This window comes from Sturnira hondurensis, unplaced genomic scaffold (assembly GCF_014824575.4).
Source record: "Sturnira hondurensis isolate 20B ecotype Veracruz unplaced genomic scaffold, ASM1482457v3 Scaffold0022215, whole genome shotgun sequence".
NCBI classification, from domain to species: domain Eukaryota; kingdom Metazoa; phylum Chordata; class Mammalia; order Chiroptera; family Phyllostomidae; genus Sturnira; species Sturnira hondurensis.
The window spans coordinates 2,834,386-2,852,846 of record NW_028094846.1 but is presented as its reverse complement, the minus strand read 5'-3'; the positions used below and the strand labels follow the sequence as shown (position 1 = coordinate 2,852,846).

General features: G+C 49.3%; 1 protein-coding gene across 1 annotated transcript; it reads right to left on the bottom strand.

Moving 5' to 3' along the window:
- Positions 1-871: 871 nt before the first annotated feature.
- TIPRL (TOR signaling pathway regulator) lies at positions 872-16,388 on the bottom strand. Its single transcript, XM_037034978.1, has 7 exons — positions 16,144-16,388; positions 11,923-12,102; positions 11,168-11,267; positions 8,496-8,627; positions 4,996-5,091; positions 3,928-3,990; positions 872-2,972 (listed from the first exon to the last, which is right to left on the bottom strand). The coding sequence occupies exons 1-7, from the start codon at positions 16,245-16,247 to the stop codon at positions 2,829-2,831; spliced, it is 819 nt and encodes a 272-aa protein (XP_036890873.1). The 5' UTR covers positions 16,248-16,388; the 3' UTR covers positions 872-2,828.
- Between the last annotated feature and the right edge of the window lie 2,073 nt (positions 16,389-18,461).

The window sequence follows — 18,461 nt, the reverse complement described above, 5'->3', positions numbered from 1 at the left end:
GCCTCCCTGTCCGGCCCCAGCGCATCTCAGAGCACCTGGTGTGGAGGATGTGGTTGCAGGTCCTCTTACTGAGACTCCCAGCTCCTCCACACTAACGTGCTGGCCCACACTCAGCCTTTTAAAGTGTTAAAATTTTAGCTGAATTTTTTCTCACTTGCGTGTAGAGTAGCCGCCTGTCTCGCATTCTTTCTGAGATGAAGCAATTGGCACGTCTTATCTCTCATCCAAGGACTCATCACTCTTCAGGGTTCAGTTTACTTTGTCTTCCAGCCTTAACTCTGATACACTCAAAAAGAAAGAAAAGAAACTAAGGAAGGTATAATTCTGTAGATCGCCCAGACTTTTCTCCTTGTAAAATTAGGAGTGACACTCTCTTGAGGCTTTCTACGTGCTCTTCAGAAGCAGAACCTCTACTTGAAGGTGATTTTGTTACTCTCTTAAATCAGTGATATTTCCACCATTGCACTTACTAAAGTGTGTAATTATTTTTACTTTGTCTTCTCTGTTGCACTTTAACCCCATGAAGACATAAACTACACCTCTTCATTACTGTGATCCCTTCACCACACACAGTACCCAGTACTCAAAGCTAAATGGGATGATACATATAGCAGGTATTTACATGTTCAGAAACAGAAAGCACTGGCCAGTTGCAACACCCACGGAGTGCTGAGGGACAGGAGAGGAAGGAGAGCCCCTTTAAAGGCTAAACTGGGAGTATATTCAGAACCATCTGTCAGATTTCCATTTATAATCTGTCTGGAGATTTGGGCTACAGCATTGATCAAATTCAAAACATAAAGCACAAACAAGAAAAGTATTCCAAACCATTCTTTTAATTAAGTTTCAAGAAAAACTGAAGTAAATGAAATAGCAAAACATCAATAATTCCTTATTGTCTATTCTCCTCTTACAAAAGACACTTGGAACAAATAAATATAAAATGGTACGCGCCTTATTTAGCAATGGGGAAACAGGGTTTCTTGGTATTTTCTGCAGGAATAAACTCATGACATTTTCAGAAGTACATTCTCCTATGTACCACCCACCTTCTATAAAAAAAAGTCAATTCTTTTAATTTCCTACAATTTTTAACAATGGAGCAAAATAAGCAATCTAAGGCTGACTCAGGGACTAAGACATCTGAATTAAGTTTAAAAATATATATATATATATATGATGTTGCTCAGAAACTTCAACTAATGAATATTCTCACAAATTTTTCATCTATAATTTGTATGAGTAAGATATCCATTCTGTTTAAATCTGCATGGCAAATAAAACAAAATCGAAAGCTGAGTACAGTATGTATACTTTCCTGTCCTAAGAGAAATCATTAAATACAGGAGGTATGTTTAATATACAGTGAACATGCCATGTATCTTTGTAAAGTCAACGGAATCCTGATTTCCTGTGCCTTACAAGTGATGCAACAGACGACCGACGAATACAGTGACCAAACCCAGCTGATGCAGTCAGTCAACACCCACACGCAGCAGCGTGCCAGGGTCTGAGCGATAAATGACTGACCAATTATATTGTTTCACTAAAACATTCCATCAGGGTAATACCTGAAGAGCTTTGCTAATTCTTCTTTTTAAGTATTCTTATTTAATGATTTATCCATCAAGTGGAAATATGTACAATAGTTATTTTAAACCAAGAAAAGGGGATGATATTAGTTTTTAAAATCCATTTCAAGTGATTCCTTACTTGGTGCTTTACAGCCACGTTCCACTTCACGAAGATCATTCCGAAAGGCAGAAAAGAATATAAAACGTTTAAAGGGTCATCATCAAAAGAACCAAGCGGATTTTAAATTTCCTTCTGTACTACCCAGGCCTCGTACTAATGAAAGCTTACCGGAGTCCCTGTAATGTTAACTACATGAATGTTAGAGAAAAAGCTGGCTCTTATATTTAAAAATAAGCTCCCCCACCTCCTCCCTGGCTGCCTCTCAACTATGTTAAGCCGAAAATTAACGTGATGGTTTAGGGTTGATGTAACACGTTGTGCTGGCTGCTGAAAACAATCCCTGTGAGCTCGTCCAACTTTTAGGGTCAAACGGACGTGACACTCGGTGCGCTCGCTCACTCTGAGGCCGCACAGAAGGTGGAGGTAAAAGGTGGCGGGACGAGCAGCAGCTCAGAAATAGCACCGAGGACGGAGACCGGGCCGCGCCGACACGCCCGGCAGCAGGGCCCACCCATGTTTGCGTGCTTCCACGGGCACCACGGCTTATGTTCGCAGAAACTGGGTTATTTGGTTCTATGTCTGAAAGAGCCAATTTAAATTTAGGGGGAAATACATCTTTCTTTAATTTGTGGGTGAAGATTATTAAAATACGAGGTCAGTTTCCTCGGAGGCAAATCACAACTCTGGCAGTGCGAGGCCAGGCCACCACGCCCAGGGTGAAAGGCCAGCGCAGCCACACGCGTGCTCAGCAAGCCCGCGAGAGCCGCGGGGGCTGTGACCTGGCGGTCACACTGACCTTCTCACAGGGAAAGACAGTGTTTCATGAAAGGTACAGACCATGCCCCCTGCTCCCAAGACACACACACATCACTACTAGTGATGGCCCACATTGTCACAACCTAGGAATCCAAGTTTAATTCCAGGAAACATAAATCTGGAATATGAATTTGAAGACAGACGGTACAAACAGCAATTGAGTGGAACCTGCCTGCAACAATCTTTTATTTTCTTCCTTTCAGGCTGCTGAAAATCTGCACAGAGACAAGGCAATTAATCCTCCTGATAAAAATACCCCCGTCCACGCAGCCAAGGTCTCCACCAGATTCCACGGTGAGCATGCGGTGTGTCGCGTTCTACTCCACGGGGGCATTTTCCTGTGAGCCTGCGGGGTTGTGATCAACTCGTTCTGGAAATACCAGCTTCTCGCAGACGGCCTCCTTGATCGGTAAATACTGCGCTACTTCGTTGGGCTCGGTGAAGAAGGCCGGTGGAACGTGCTGGAAAACAGAAACCCCATCAGCACAGACTCAGGTGCTGCTCTGAGCCTTTCTAGAAGTGCTTGGATACAAAGCGTGCTGACTTCAGAGTGGAGCGTGATACGGGCAGACAAGGAGCACCACTAAGTGTTCCTGGTAGTACCAGGTGCCTTCGTTAGCACTGACTTCAGCTATATCACTCCTATCCGAGTACTAACCAGGCCGGACCCTGCCTGGCCTCCGAGATCAGAAGAGATTGGACAAGTTCAGGGTGGAGTGGCCATGACCAGCTCTACTGCTGAGTGACCTTGAGGATCACATGGACACTAACACCTCTCAACCCAGGCCCCCTTCCCTGGTGCTCCCAGCCCCTGAAAGCACTAGTCTTTGCCCAGAGCCCATGTGTGGTGGCTCTTGCAACCCATGTGCGCTCTGTGCCCAGGCAGCAGTAAGCGCCGAGGATGAAAAAAGAATGTCAAATTTGCAGGAAGGTATCACTTTTTAAACAACTTATTACAGAATCGTAAATTCCAAGGAAGCCCTACACAAGCCCCAGGGGAGCGAAGACTAGAGAGAAACTGCGCCCAAACCAACAAGCCACAGTGCGGAGTTACCACACTTGGGGGGAAGCAGGGACTGGGCAGAAAGAAGCCATAGGGTAGCGAGTGGAAAGCACATCCAGCTGGTGCCAACCAACCTGGGGTGTGACTCTGGGTAACTCACACCTGTGGGTCTTCTCCAGAATAAGGTGTGGAGCTCAGACTGGATGGCTACCACGCTTTACGGCTCTACCTGGTCTTGTATTGGAGGTTAGTTCAAAGTTACCTCGAACGGGATTCACCTTATGGAGCCCTTAGGTGATGAATGGACGCAGGGATGTATGTGGATTGGGGAGGATGGATGGGGGCATGGGAGATGCCACATTTAAAGTGAAACAAAGTCCAGCATCTAAAAAGTCAATATTTAAATACTGTACCGTTAAATTAGCAACTTTGCTCTCTCGTGATGTATATTCCCGTAACATGTAGGTCTTGTCGGCCTGTTTAAAAATAAAAACATTGCACCACATTTACTTCTACTGGTCCGATAGTCCTTCTGCTTTCATCACAGTGCAGGCGTGAAAGTGGTGTGAACTCCAGCGAGAGAACAGCTGGTTGCCTCTCGCCGAGAACCCCGAACTGTTCACTCCCCCAGATCTCAGTAACGTCAGATACGAGTGCACAGACAGATTTTATAACGCCCATGTCGGGGGGACACAAGCAAAGGTTTACCTTCAAGTTCAGAACTGCAGCTTTTCCGTGAGCTATCAATGTCCTCACCTATGTAACAGTGGCTACTTTTGTGTTCCAAAAAGAATTAAAAATGTCATTCTCTCCCATTTCCACAAAAGTCCTGCCAAATTGCTTATGTAAAATCACTTTTTTTGTACTTCAACTTTTCCCATTTAATTTTTGTTTAAGTGAGGTTTTAAAACAGCAATTGTCGATAATTTTGGGGGGGTACTTTCTAATACAAGAAAACCACAAGATTAAACTCCTTAAGATTTTAATCTTTTTTATCAATAAAAACAGATTAGTGCTCATTGTAAAAAAAAACAACGAAATAATAACAAAGTATTTAAAGTACAGCCAGCTGGGCTGCGCAGGCTCAGGAAACAAGTCCTGGGGGAAGAAGGGCCAAGGCAGCTCAGGAGAGGGAAAGGCCGGGGTCATGCCCCTGTGGAGGAGGGGCCAGGAGGGGCAGGTGCGCTCTGAGAGGGAAAGCCTGCCAGGTATGGTTTTCTTGAGCACAGATTAAGCACATATGAGATTTTTTAAAAGCATCATAACCCCCCTTCCCAGAGTAGGGAGTGTCTTGTGAAACAAATTTTCAGCCACGAGAACTTCTGGAAAAGCAGATGTGCTGTTTCAGGAACTACGGTCCACAGAGCACATGACACAAGCCACACAATACACAGCAAGGTTTAACTTCAGTTCTCACACGATGAAACCACACAAAGAGACCCGATCGTCAATGAGCACATTCACCGAACGGGAACGGGTACCTCGTGGTATAGCCTCGTGTCATTCATTCTGATAAGCACTCCATCAATTCTCAAAAAAAACCGCAACAGCAGGAAAAAGCTAGAGGGCATTACTCTCTGAAAGAAAAAAAAAAAGGACATTAATATTTTAATGAAAACAAAATATTGTTACTGTGCTAAATGAAATTTTTTTTAAAGATTTTATTTATTTATCTTTAGAGGGAAGGGAAGGAGAGAGGGAGAGAAACACCAATGTATGGCTGCCTTTCATGCGTCCCCTGCTGGGAGTTGGCCTGCAGGGAACTGGCCTGCAACCCAGGCATGTGCCCTGACTGGGAATCGAACCGTGATTGTCTGATTCACAGGCCCACGCTCAATCCATTGAGCTACACCAGCCAGGGCTAAATGAAATTTTTAAAGCATCGAAAGAGGCCTGAATGAGCACTAGACAGAAATCTCTGAACCAGAGGGTCTTTGTTTCAGGACCAACTAAAGCTCAAAACCTTGTTTACATTATGCGACATCCTGGTTCCAGTTTCCTAAAATAGAAATATATTTTTTCTAGGTCAAAAGGTATTGCTGTTAAAAAGACTTCTTAACATATACCTAAGTAATGAGAAAACTATAGTGTTCACTCTGACAAAGGCAGTGCTTATTAAAGTGGATGTCCACACCGGTGATGCCGAAATGAAAGAGCCACCCAGCCCTTCGTCGCTGCCCGTCTGCTGTCCCTCACTTCACCTAAAACGAAGAGGAGAGGCCTTGGGCGGGAGGCAGCGGTCACTGCAGCTGATTGGTCAGCGCGGTTTCGCGCCGCGGAAGCCTGCTTCACGGGCCCTTAGAACACGCTCCCGACCGCTTCTGTCTGTGGCACATCCGTGCACCTCTGTTCCCCACGTGTAACCAGGGAGGGGTCCGAGTTAGTGAGGATGAAGAGGTGGGTTCCAGGCATCAGACAGTGGTTCTCTCCTCGGGTATCTGCAAATGCATGGTGAGCAGCAGGGACGGGCAGCCACGCTCAGAGCCAGAGACGCTCGCTGTCCTTGGCGCACAGGACAGCCCACAGGGCAAAGTCCCAGCCTGCATCCCAGAACTTCCGCAGGTCTCGCCCGGTGTCCCCGCAGGGAACACAACCATTTGTAGTTACCTGACCAGAGAACTAATTCTGCTTTACATATGAATACATAACTCAATGACCTCCTAAGTCAAGGAAAAAGTATACTTCGTGTTATTTGGAATTTCACTGATTTCACCACTTTGAAACACATCATCCAAGGCCATGCTAGACTGTGTCACTGCCTGGTAGCTGGCATCTGTCAACCTCCATCTGTACCTGTCACTTGCACAGTGACTCCCCAAACGCCGGCACCTGGCTCCCTCGTCAGGTCTGCCAGTGCGTCACAGGGCACTCACACGGAACAGCCACCTCTGGGTTCATCCCAAGTCAACTGCCTTTTACAGTCGGGACATTTGCTGACTTACTGGGAAGCAGGGCATTATCTCTGCACTTTACGTCAGGGTAATAAAAGGGAGGAGGGATACTGAAGGAAGCGATGGGTGTGATGAGGTGGGGAAGCAGGAACTTGGAGCAAGTCACTGGGCCACCCACGGCGCCTCCTTTGTGGGCAGCAGCAGGGGTGTGCGGAGCCCACCAGGCCTGAATTTCTAACAGAAGTGCACCCTGCACCGGGCACTGCCCCTCTGGGAGGAGGTTTCTGCTCCCTAGGCCTCCCGGGCACCCTCCTCCAGGTTCTCGCCTCCATCCCGACTTCTCAGGCCAGCCTCTGCTTCCCGACAAGGGAACTTCACTTGTCCACACTCATTACCAGTGAGCCAGGAACTATGGCAATTATTTTACTTAGATCAGCGTCTGCTACGTGGTTAGGAAGAAACCCATCCAGAAAAAAACACTAGTTCAGTGAAATCCTTCCAGGCATTCTTAAAATGCAACCCTATCACCTAGCTTGTGAAGTCACACTAGGTGACAAAAAACCACCTCACGATGCCAATGACATTACTCTTCAGTCTGAGACTATTTATCTGGTACACACTTACTACCTGGATGCCCACAGCTTCCCCAACACCTTCACCCACACAATCGCGTGTGTCTCCACACACCCACCCAGGGGATGCGAGTGCACACCCACGCACACACACTCATAACGAACGTCCCCCCATCATCAGCTCCGTGGGTGGGCAGACAAGGGAGAGGGACAGACTGGGTGAGTCGGAGTGGACAACCTAAGTGACCAAAGGAAAGCTGGAGGGTGGTACAGGCAAACTGGGGTGAGACCCTGGCACAGTAGATACACTGGTTCAGAGAGAACCTGCGCTAGTCAGTTACGCCAACTTAGACAAACCAGTCTGACAAACCAGTCTTTTGGGGCCTCGTCTGTAAATACGGAGGCTAGGCTAACCGATTCCCTAAAAACGCATTACAATTCCTGAGTCCTGAGGTTCTACAGAGAAACACACTTTACACTGAATTCACTCTACTTCTGGTGCGCTGCTTCCGCCCTTCACTACTGCGCACACCCCGGCGCACTGTCGCTGAGCTCTGAGCCTGGGTCTGAATGGCCCTGGCCCCCTGACAGGCGCTGGGATGGTCGTGGAGGGAAAAAGTAAAGTGCTTCTGAGTACCCACAAGGGATGTTTAACTCGGCTGCGGAGGCCCTCACGGAGGAGGGGGCGCTGCAGCTGGGTCTTAAAGGGTAAGGCATTCACTAAAAAGGTGCAGCTGAAATTTTCTGGAAATCGTTGACAGGCCCCCTACAACCTAATAGTAAACGAGCACGACTGACTGCTGGTGGCCTGGTTACTGCGCTTCCGAGCCGCTGCTCCAGCAACAGCGCTGCTCACGGAGCAGCCGGTCCCCCGGGAGGACTTGCACCCGCCGCTCTGTCCCCACTTCTGTGCTGGGCACTGAAGTGCAGTTCCACGGGCACAGAGTCCTACATACGGGTCCCTTCTTGAAGTGACATCCCCCTTGCTGTCTCCATAGCCTGGTTGCCACATCACTTTTAATTCAAAATGTGAAAATGAAGCCACAGTTTTCAATTAAATAATAAGCAAAGAAAATACACAGTGCCCTACTGGTGTGACTCAGTGGATTGAACGCCTGCCTTTGAAACAAGGAGTCGCCAGTTCGATTCCCAGTCAGGGCACATGCCTGGGTTGCGGGCAGGGTCCCTGGTGTGGAGTGTGTGAGAGGCAGCCAAACATTGATGTTTCTCTCCCTTTCTTCCTCCCTTGCCCTCTCTCTAAAAATAAATAAATAAAATCTTTAAAAGAAAGAAAGTACACAGTGGTCACATCCTTAAAAAATGCTGTGCTAAATTCTTCACAATGGACTAAGACGGGATTTTATAATGGTGATCAGTGAGATGTACATACTTGAGACCCCAGCGAAACTTCATGGGACATCATGTAAAGACAGTGTGATTCGGAGTGAGACTCACATTTCTGACCGATGGTAGGAGGGAAGACAGAAAGCTATTTTAAAGAAAAATCACGATACTCACAATTTTCACACTTAGACTTGAAACCCCATGATCATGAAGCTCATCCTCAAACAGGAGAACTTCTTCAAAAAACTTAATCTGTTCTCTGGCCTTCAGTTTCTCTGTATCTATGTGATCTGTCGTGGGCACGACCTGAAGGAAACATGGGAGAAAGGACACAGGAAGTGTCTCCAGGAGCCAGAGACACGGAGGGGAGACGAGGCCCCTCCATGGCCCCCAGGAGGGTTTCCATAAGTCAGCACCTTCAGCACGGCACCACGGTAAAACGGACCCCTGACGGACTGGGGTGCCCCCGCAGGCTGGCATCTCGTCCTGCACCACGGCACCAAGGTAAAGCATACCCCTGACAGACTGGGGTGCCCCCGCAGGCTGGCGTCTCGTCCTGCACCACGGCACCAAGGTAAAGCATACCCGTGACGGACTGGGGTGCCCCCGCAGACTGGCGTCTCATCCTGCACCATGGCACCAAGGTAAAACAGACCCCTGATGGACTAGGGTGCCCCCGCGGGCTGGCGTCTCATCCTGCACCACGGCACCACAGTAAACGGACCCCTGATGGACTGGGGTGCCCCCGCAGACTGGCGTCTCATCCTGCACCATGGCACCAAGGTAAAACAGACCCCTGATGGACTAGGGTGCCTCAGCCAGCTGGCGTCTCATGCTGCAAACCTAAAAGGTGACTTGGTTCAATTTCCGGTCAGGACAGCGGCCTGGGTTGCAGGTTCAGTCCCAGGTTGGGTCATGTACCAGAGGAAACTGACTGATGTTTCTCTCTCACATCAATATTTCTCTTCCTTCCTCCCTTCNTGCACCATGGCACCAAGGTAAAACAGACCCCTGATGGACTAGGGTGCCTCAGCCAGCTGGCGTCTCATGCTGCAAACCTAAAAGGTGACTTGGTTCAATTTCCGGTCAGGACAGCGGCCTGGGTTGCAGGTTCGGTCCCAGGTTGGGTCATGTACCAGAGGAAACTGACTGATGTTTCTCTCTCACATCAATATTTCTCTTCCTTCCTCCCTTCTCCTCTGTCTAAAAATACATAAATAAAACCTTTAAAGAACAAACAAACAATTCCCCACGCCCTCACTCTGGCAATGATGTGTCAAATAGCCTCTGCAATTCACAGAAGTTTCAATCAGGAGCAGGGAGAGAGAACACCAACCTGTGTCGCACTACAGGGTCTGGGGAGCCTTCCTCCTCACCAGACCCTGAAGGACTTGGGCTCCTAGGAGTAGCTGGCACACAGTCTGAGCTCAAAACCAAACAAATGGCTGTCCTATTAAGAAGTGTTTTTTGTCTTAGAAGCATCACAGAAAAAGAGTTAGAGCTTGCAATACAGGAGGGGCAGCAACTGAAGGCAAGAATTAAGTCCCACCGGGACCCCCCGCTTCCCCAGACCCTAAGAATCCTGGCAGAGACAAGGGGCCTATCCACAGGCCGCCTCCCTAACATTCTGCCTGAGCGCCAACCTGTGACACAGGGTCTTCAGTAACGACTTCCACTGTAGAAATGACTGTGATGTGCTCTGTAATAGGACGTGACGTTGAGAGGATGTGATCTAAGCCAAGTTTCCCTCACTTCAGTCATGCTGTTATTTCTCATACTACAACCAAGCCCCCAACATAAGACCTACAGACCCCACCCTCCTACAGCCATTACCACCAAGCAACCCTCCTTCCACAGGGCAGGACGAGGACAGGTGCCACCCCAGGCACACAGGGCGTGCAAGCCACCAAGCTTTCCCACAGCTGCTCTCCCGTCAAAGCCCTGCGAGGAGGCAGCGGTTTCTGTTCACCCAAGTGACCGATGAGGCTGAGACTCAGGTAAGGAGATGAAGTTGCTCCCGTAAAGTCACCCCAGGTTCACACATAGTACAGGCAGGACAAGGTCCTATTCGCCCACCTTCTGTTCAGCTGTGAAACTGGGAGCCACTAGCCAGCAGGTTCTGCCCAAATCACCTAGCACCCCAAAAGGACACACATATGCTCATGCTTCTTGACAGTGGTAACACTAAGGCCGTTCACTGCCCCCAACCACACTCTTAATGAAAACTGCTCCATTTAATACGGCCTTCTTTTATTTCCTGCTGATAATCAATTCGCAAAATCCCCTCCCATTAGGTTCTCACCCCTCCCACAACATTAAAAAATAAGCCACTACTAGAAAGTTCTAATGCCAAGACTGTCCAACGCAACTGATGGCTCATAAAAGCAAAAAACAAGCTTTACCTTTAACTTGAGTGATTCTCCAAGTAACGTTCCCTTATAGTCCGTTGTGTAGGTCCAGTCGTACGGCTTAACCACCTCCTTGGAGTGCTCGCCCTCCGTCCTCAAAGACCAAAACAAGAGCGGTCAGACTAAGCAATGCATAATACAGACCATCTGTACTCACTATCACACCGAACTACACTCGACAGGTAAGTAAAATATCCCACCAAGCACACGCGCCTGGCACACCGCACTGACACGACATCGGCCCTCCGTCCTGCACATTTGCTGTGTCTAGCTCATCATGCGCAGACGCAGGCTCCCCAGTTGGTTTGCGCCTGCGCACCGCCTGGGCCGCGGCTGCACGGCTCTCGCAGCTCCTTCCAGGTACTAATGCGCAGCAGGCTCGAAGTGAGGAGCTACTGGCTTGGCNGATGGCTCATAAAAGCAAAAAACAAGCTTTACCTTTAACTTGAGTGATTCTCCAAGTAACGTTCCCTTATAGTCCGTTGTGTAGGTCCAGTCGTACGGCTTAACCACCTCCTTGGAGTGCTCGCCCTCCGTCCTCAAAGACCAAAACAAGAGCGGTCAGACTAAGCAGTGCAGAATACAGACCATCCGAACTACACTCGACAGGTAAGTAAATATCCCACCAAGCACACGCGCCCGGCACGGCGCACTGACACGACATCGGCCCTCCGTCCTGCACCTTTGCTGTCTAGCTCATCATGCGCAGACGCAGGCTCCCCAGTCGGTTTGCGCCTGCGCACCGCCTGGGCCGCGGCTGCACGACTCTCGCAGCTCCTTCCCGGTACTAATGCGCAGCAGGCTCGAAGTGAGGAGCTACTGGCTTGGCTATCACGGAAAACACACTTTTCTTCATTTCAAAAGCCCTCAATTTTTCAGTCCAAATCAGAGCATTTTTTTCAAAAACAGGGACATTAAAGTACAGCGGAAGCTACCCCTTCACTAAAGAACGGTGGAAGCTCGTAAAAGTGAGCCCTCAGAGCTCCAGTGCGACTCAGCTGAACTCAGCGAATATTGAAGCAGAAGGGTGACTGGTCTCCACTTTATAGATGGGAAAAAGTAATTTTAGAACAACCCAACTACCGAGTTCAGGATCGATACCCGCTGTTCGTTCTCATAAAATGCACACATCAGGGCCGACTGTTCCTTGCCACCTTCTCTTTCTCGCCTTGCCTGCCATGGCCCGCACTCACCTGCTCTCCTGCCACTCTTCCGCACAGGCTACTTGCAGCATCCCCTGGTAGTTGTTCACACATCTCAAAGCATCTGTGGCATTGAACTCGATCCCAAAGCCAGAACAGTGCTGGATTCTTAAAACGTTGTCTCCAAACATCATTTCGGGGAGGGATGGCATGTGCAACTCATCGGCTAACCTACAACCGGAAGTCGGGTAGAATCGTCGGTATCACTGTTGGCACTTCGCTCTCCATTCATCCCTACATTACTGAATGAGTTAATTAACACGATGTGTTTAAAAGTCGATAAATGTTTCCATCATCCATTCTCTCTATGCATATTGTTATGACACTGGATAAGAGGGTGGGCTAATAAGACAGGTAATAAACAAAAAGAAATATACACATGCCACATCAGCTAATGATGTTATACAAAAAATAAAGTGAGGTAATGGGGAGCCGATTTTAGGTACGGTGATCAGAAACTGCTTCCGAGAGAGTGGAATTTGAGCCTCAAAACTACTCTGGGAGCTAGGAAGAGCTCAGAGAGCTCAGGTAACACGATTACAGAGCCCTGAGTGGTAACACCAGGCCTCTTCCATCTACCAGCTGAACAAACACCTGGCCCCCCCCAGCGGCCTTGGAAGAGAAGAGTTGTGGTCGACATCCTGTGAAGCAGGATCACAAATTACTGGTCCACAGGTGTGTTCTGATTAGCCTGAACAATATTTGAAACAGATGCCAACAATTCCTGAGAGACAGTTGCCAACAGAACGAGAAGCTGTTGAAAAATCTGGCCTTCTGTCCCTCTGTTGTGGAAGCCCTGGCAATGTGCACCCATGGGCTGAGCTGAGTAGGGGCGGCCCCTGTCACTGGGCCCTTTAGAAAGCTGCGTTTGTAATCCCTGTTGGAAAGTGTTTCGGTGCAATAGTCACTTGCTTCTGAAAAAAGTAGCTGTGTGTATAAATGACCATGCCCATGACCTATCACCTTAGTCAAAACCAGGACTTTGAATTTTGGGATGAAAGTTCCGCTTCTCAACCAAAGGCAATTACCTATGGGCTGGCCTGAACCCCTACATTCTAGCCTGAGAGCTCGGCCCAATACATTCACGCTGAATTGAAAAAGGGCCCAGTGAGCACCTCTGAGCTCTCCTTCCCAAACAAGAACGACAGCCAAGTGAGCAGCCGGAGAGGGGCCATGAGGTGGAGGGGCGGGAGAGTGAGGGCGCCAGGTATTGGCAGGGGCAAAGCAGAGGTGGAGAAACGACAGGGACAAGAGCAATGACTTGTATGTGGCTGTGGGTGGGACTGCTGCCCATCTGCTAGACAGTCCCTGGTGCTCAGTCATTTCCTTGTGAACCATTAGACCTCCATTCCTTACAGCAACCAGGGTCTCTGGTCCTTGTAACCTGAAAGCAGAGGTTCCATGGAAATGAATTTTCTGATTACCTTACATACGAAATGTATTTTATTGATTTTGAAAATGTTTCAAAATATATTACAGACTTTTCTGTGTTCTTAAACAGAAAACATTATTTAACTTTTTTTGGTTATCTGAGATCCTGACACAGAACAATCTTGTAAGGCAACACATGCCGTTCACCTGAGTGCATGCACCCCGGCAGCCCTGGGAAGTGGCCCGGTGACATGTAAAAGACGCTCTGTCACTAACGTACACTGTTTCAGATGTTCCCAATTCAGACCGCCTTAAACACCAGCCAAACACAGACTATCTTAACACCATTCCTAATGCCAAGCTTCAGCAGGTATTACCATTAAGGATGCAGAAAGCCAGGAAGCCTCTGTGGGATTAAGATGCCTTAATTCACCAAAGGCCGCCTCCTTAATCCAGCAGCTCCCCTGATCCATTTACTGAGCACCCTCCTGGCTTGTATGCCCTGGGCAAAGTGTCACAGAAACTTCAGGTGGGTGAGGGCAAGCCTCTCTTTTGTCTTAGGAAGATAGAATAAATACACTCTGCCAGGTCTGCTTTAGACAGAACAAAGACAGTAAGGACCAGGGATGTGATTCCCAGTACAACTCACCACGCAGCGCCTCTCAGAGCCTGTAAGGAAACTGCCGGCACCCACAGCTGGGCCCGACCGCTTCATGTGCGGCACCTGTACGCGGTGGTGCCACTGTGTAACAGAGTCAGGGGGAGGGGACACCCACTCAGCAACTCTGTCTGCGCTGGGTGAGGGAATGTTTTCTCCTAGTGAAGCGGCGGAGTGTTCCTTTTCTTATTCATTTATTTTTAACTAGGCAGCTAAACACCCTTTCATGCCTCTCCTCTCTTCCCTGCTCACCTCTCTGGGCCTGACCCCTTCCTTCTCTTCTAGAAGACTTTTAGGTGACTCTCACTGGCCCCCAAGGGCCCAGGCACCGGTACCAAGGCGATAATCCCCACACTGGAACCCTCGCACATATCCTTCTTAAGCTCCAAGATAAATACAGGGTTGGGCACAAGAAACACCCTGATTTATGACAAAATCATGAGCACGTAGTTCTCTAACGTAACAGTACCACACTCAAGCACACCACATGACATTTTAGGTGAGATGTTCAACTATAAACTATAAATTATCACACCCACATGGTTGCCCTACCCACCACACTCACGCAGGCCTTACTTCTGCCGGACCCTGTACATCCATCCGGATGCCTGCTTCAGGACCCTCACACGACTCATATCTCCACTAACTAAACTTACCCTCTACCTCACGCCCACTCTGCTGTGGTGTCCCTTGCCCTGGGTGGGCGTGAAGTGGAGGGGGACAAGGCAGTCAGTGGCAATGACTGTCACCCAACGGCTCCAGCCAGGAATCTTGCCACATCCTACAGATTCTTCCTTCTCCCTTCCTCCTCCTGTCCACTGGCCATCAAATGCAGGGGCGTGACCTTCCAAAAGTTCTCCTGTCCTCTCCCCCCAACCGGTCTCCAATCTGTCCTCCACTTCGCCCACAGAGAAATCTTTCTGAGCAGCAATGTTCAACCTTTGTCATCTCACAGCCTTCAGAAACTAACGACTAAAATTCTGCAGCTCACCAAAAATGTTTTTATGCCAATCTGGCAAAAACGGGCATCACTTTGATTCATTCACAACAGATGTCTGTTGTGTTGGCTGCTGTCAGTTTTCTGACAATGTAAGAAAAAAGAGGTCAGTGTCCCTGACTAATTTTAGTCAGGTATTGAAGACTTTAAAATTTCTTGTGGCACAAATCGCTGTTTCAGAGTGTACATCTGATAATGTCACTACTTTGAATAAAATCACATCGGATGTAGTAGTCAGACGAAACGCAAAACTCTTTGGCCTGGGGCATAAAAACGCCCTCTAATTTCTGCACTCCATCCGGCCACCTCTCACTTCTCAGTCCTGCCCCTCCGGGCCCCCAGCTCCCACCCCCGCGGCAGTCCTTCCGACCAATCAGTGCCCGCCCTCTCCCTGACCCCTCCACTACCCGCCCCCCCACCACTCGACCAAGAAATAATATACAGATGATGTATTATAGAACTGTACCCCTTAATCCTGTATAGTTTTATTGGCTATTGTAACCCAAATAAATTCAATTTAGTGAAAATGTTTTAATGATTCAGTTAGTTCAAGTGTCACAAAGGCGTAAGGCTGTCGCTCTCTCTGGCCCCCCACCCCCACTCCCACCCCACCCTACCAACTTGATCAGCATTCAGTCGAGGCATCCCAGCCTCCTGGACGCCTTGTCCCCCTCCGCGACCTCACGTAACCCGGCGGAGACATCTCTCCAAATCAGTTATTCCCACCGCATTACAATCGTCTCTGTCATTTGGCCGTGAACGCCTTGAGGCAGAGGCTGTCTTTCCCCTGCCCGATCTCAAGTGCCGGGCACACCTGACGCGCTAGAAACGAAGCGTACTTTTCTTCCCCGTTACTAACGCCATTAAAGCAGGTCACAGCCACCCAGAGCTACCCATGGTGCAAAGGTGGCGCGGGCTGGGGCAGGTAGGGGCAGGTGGAGAGTCCTCCCCAACAGCCATGCGCCACTCAAACCCCGGCTGAGTGACAGTTTCCCGCAGGCGGCGCCCGGCGAGCCCCAACCGAGGGACGGGAGGTGCGATACACGTATTTACCGGGGCTGTCATTCAAGGGCCCGGCCTCAGGGTCCCGCCTCCGCCCCGGGAGGGTGGGGGCAGCGCGGAGCCGCCCTGCCCCCAGCCGCGGCCCAGCTCCCGGCCCGCGCCCCAACCGGGCCCCGAGCCTCACTTCTCCACGTCCGCCGACTTCATGATGTGGGTCTTGACGGCCGTCAGCTTCCAGGGCCCGAAGGAGAAGTCCCGGTGGCTGCTCTGGAAGCCGTGGATCATCATGGCCGAGGCGGGGCCCGCGTGCGCAGCGCGGGGCGGGCTGGAGCGGCGGCGGCAGCGGACACCGGTTCCCCTGCCTCGCTGCGGCCCAGCCGGGTCGGCCGCGGAGCCGTTACCATGCCCCGCCCCGCCCCTGCCGCCCACCCGGACGCCCGCCCTCCTTCCCGCCTCCTTCTCCGCCCCTTTGCCTTTTACTTCCGGGACCAGTTGCCAATGTAGCGTGACCCATGTCTTACGTCATGACGCACCCGAAAAAGGGAAGAGGAGAAACGAGTGAGGGGTTGGGCTCTGCAGCAAGGGGCGTGGTTAAGGCCTCACAGCTTCCCTGAACTCATTGGGTGACGTCACCTGGGCGATTTTACTGGACAGGTGATCTAGGGCACTGTCCGCTGTATGAAGGGCCAGACGCTAGCTGACCAGCTAGCCCAGCCAGGATACACCTAGCGCCCCCGGGATACACCAAGCGTCCTCAGAGTACACCAAGATTGTGGGTTGGATCTCTGGTCAGGGCGCATAAAATAATCAACCATGACTGCATCAATAAGTGGAACAACGAACTGATCTCTCTCTGTCTCTGTCTCTGTCTCTCTCTCTCCAATAAACAAGGTTAAAAGGGGGGCGGGGAACAAGGCAGGGTTGGGCTGGATCTCAGAGGTGCTTGGTGGGAGGAAGCCCAGAGAAACAGTGGAGCCCGCAGGAGGACTCCCACCGCAGGCGAGCAGAGACACTCCTGTTCAGCTGGGGAAGCACAGCCTGAAGGGAGGGAAGGAGCTATGCAAGCCACGGATCCAGCCACGGATCTGAGGACCAAGAAGAGCAGGGCTCCGCTTGTACGGCAGTAAGAGAGGAAGGCAGGACCGCAGCCACAGAAAATTACTGCAGCAGGTGGGGGATGGTGTCAAAGCATCAGGCATAGAGGAAGGAAAGGGGTCCATTACTCAAAGGCTCAGTCACGGACAAACAATTCCTGTGCTAGGAGTGCTCTGTCCTTTACCTCATGCGTGAGGTTAGAGCAAGTCCCTCCCTCCACCAACCCCCCCACCACCACTACCAGCTTGAAAAACCTAGGGCTGGTTGCGGGGCGGCGGTGGGGGGGTGGGGGGTGGCAGGCGCCAGGTAGGGAGCTCGGTTGGTTAGAGCGTCATCCCCATATGCTAAGGTTGTGGGTTCCATCCCCAGTCAGAGCACGTACAAGAATTAACCAACGAATGCGTCAATAAGTGGAACAACAAATTGATGTTTCTTTCCCTCCCCCCTTCCTCTCTCCCTAAAATCAATAAATCAATCGCTAAATAAATAAAAAGAAAAAAACTTTTGAGAGTCTCTGTTCCATCTAACCAAAGAGCTCAGTGGCAAAAAGAAGCTATCTGCAACATCTCCTTGAGTTGCCCTACCCACAGCCCTTGTTGTCCCAAATGTGCACATTAAATATAGAAGGGAGGTCGGGTTCTGTGAAAGGGAGGGGAGAGAGAGAACAAGAGAATTTAGACTGTGGGGAATTGCACAGGAGGGGAGAGGCATGCCAGAGATGAGAATATAAATACTTCAGCAGTGTAATGCTGTAGGGAGAGAGGGTGTAGAAGACCCATAGGATTTGAGGAGATGAGAGAGGAGCAGAGTTGATTGCATCCAAGTTTTTTTTCCCCAAGTTTATTTTTAATAAAGAAGCATTGCCTACCCTGAACTGGTGGCATAACTTGGAAATAAAAGCAATCCATTAGCAAAGGAGAAGTAAAAGCCACTGTAAACGCCCAGAGACTTCCAGAGAACTATTGAGCTGACTTAAGCTCCTGAACAAATATACTTTTTACAATATATAGTTTTATATACTTCCCAAAAATGTATTCCCACTGGTATATTTTCTTAACAATATGCATGATGAAAAATACTTCCTGGTCAATTGATATCACTTTAACTCTTTTTTATTTAATAATATAATCCATAGTATGGCTACTCTAGTTTATTCTACCTTTCCCTTGCGGATGGGTGTTTACTTCGTTTGTACTTTTTGCCATAACAAATAATAATGTTTCAATAACCTTTCTTGTATATGTGTATTTTATATTGGTGCTTTTATTTCCATGGAATGGATTCCCAGAAGTAGGCTTCCTGGGGTCAAAGGGCATAGATTTAACTTAATAGATATTATCAGATTGCTTTTCATGTGGCCTTATAAGCATAAGTGGGGCAAAATGAGGTTTACAGTTATTTGGATGG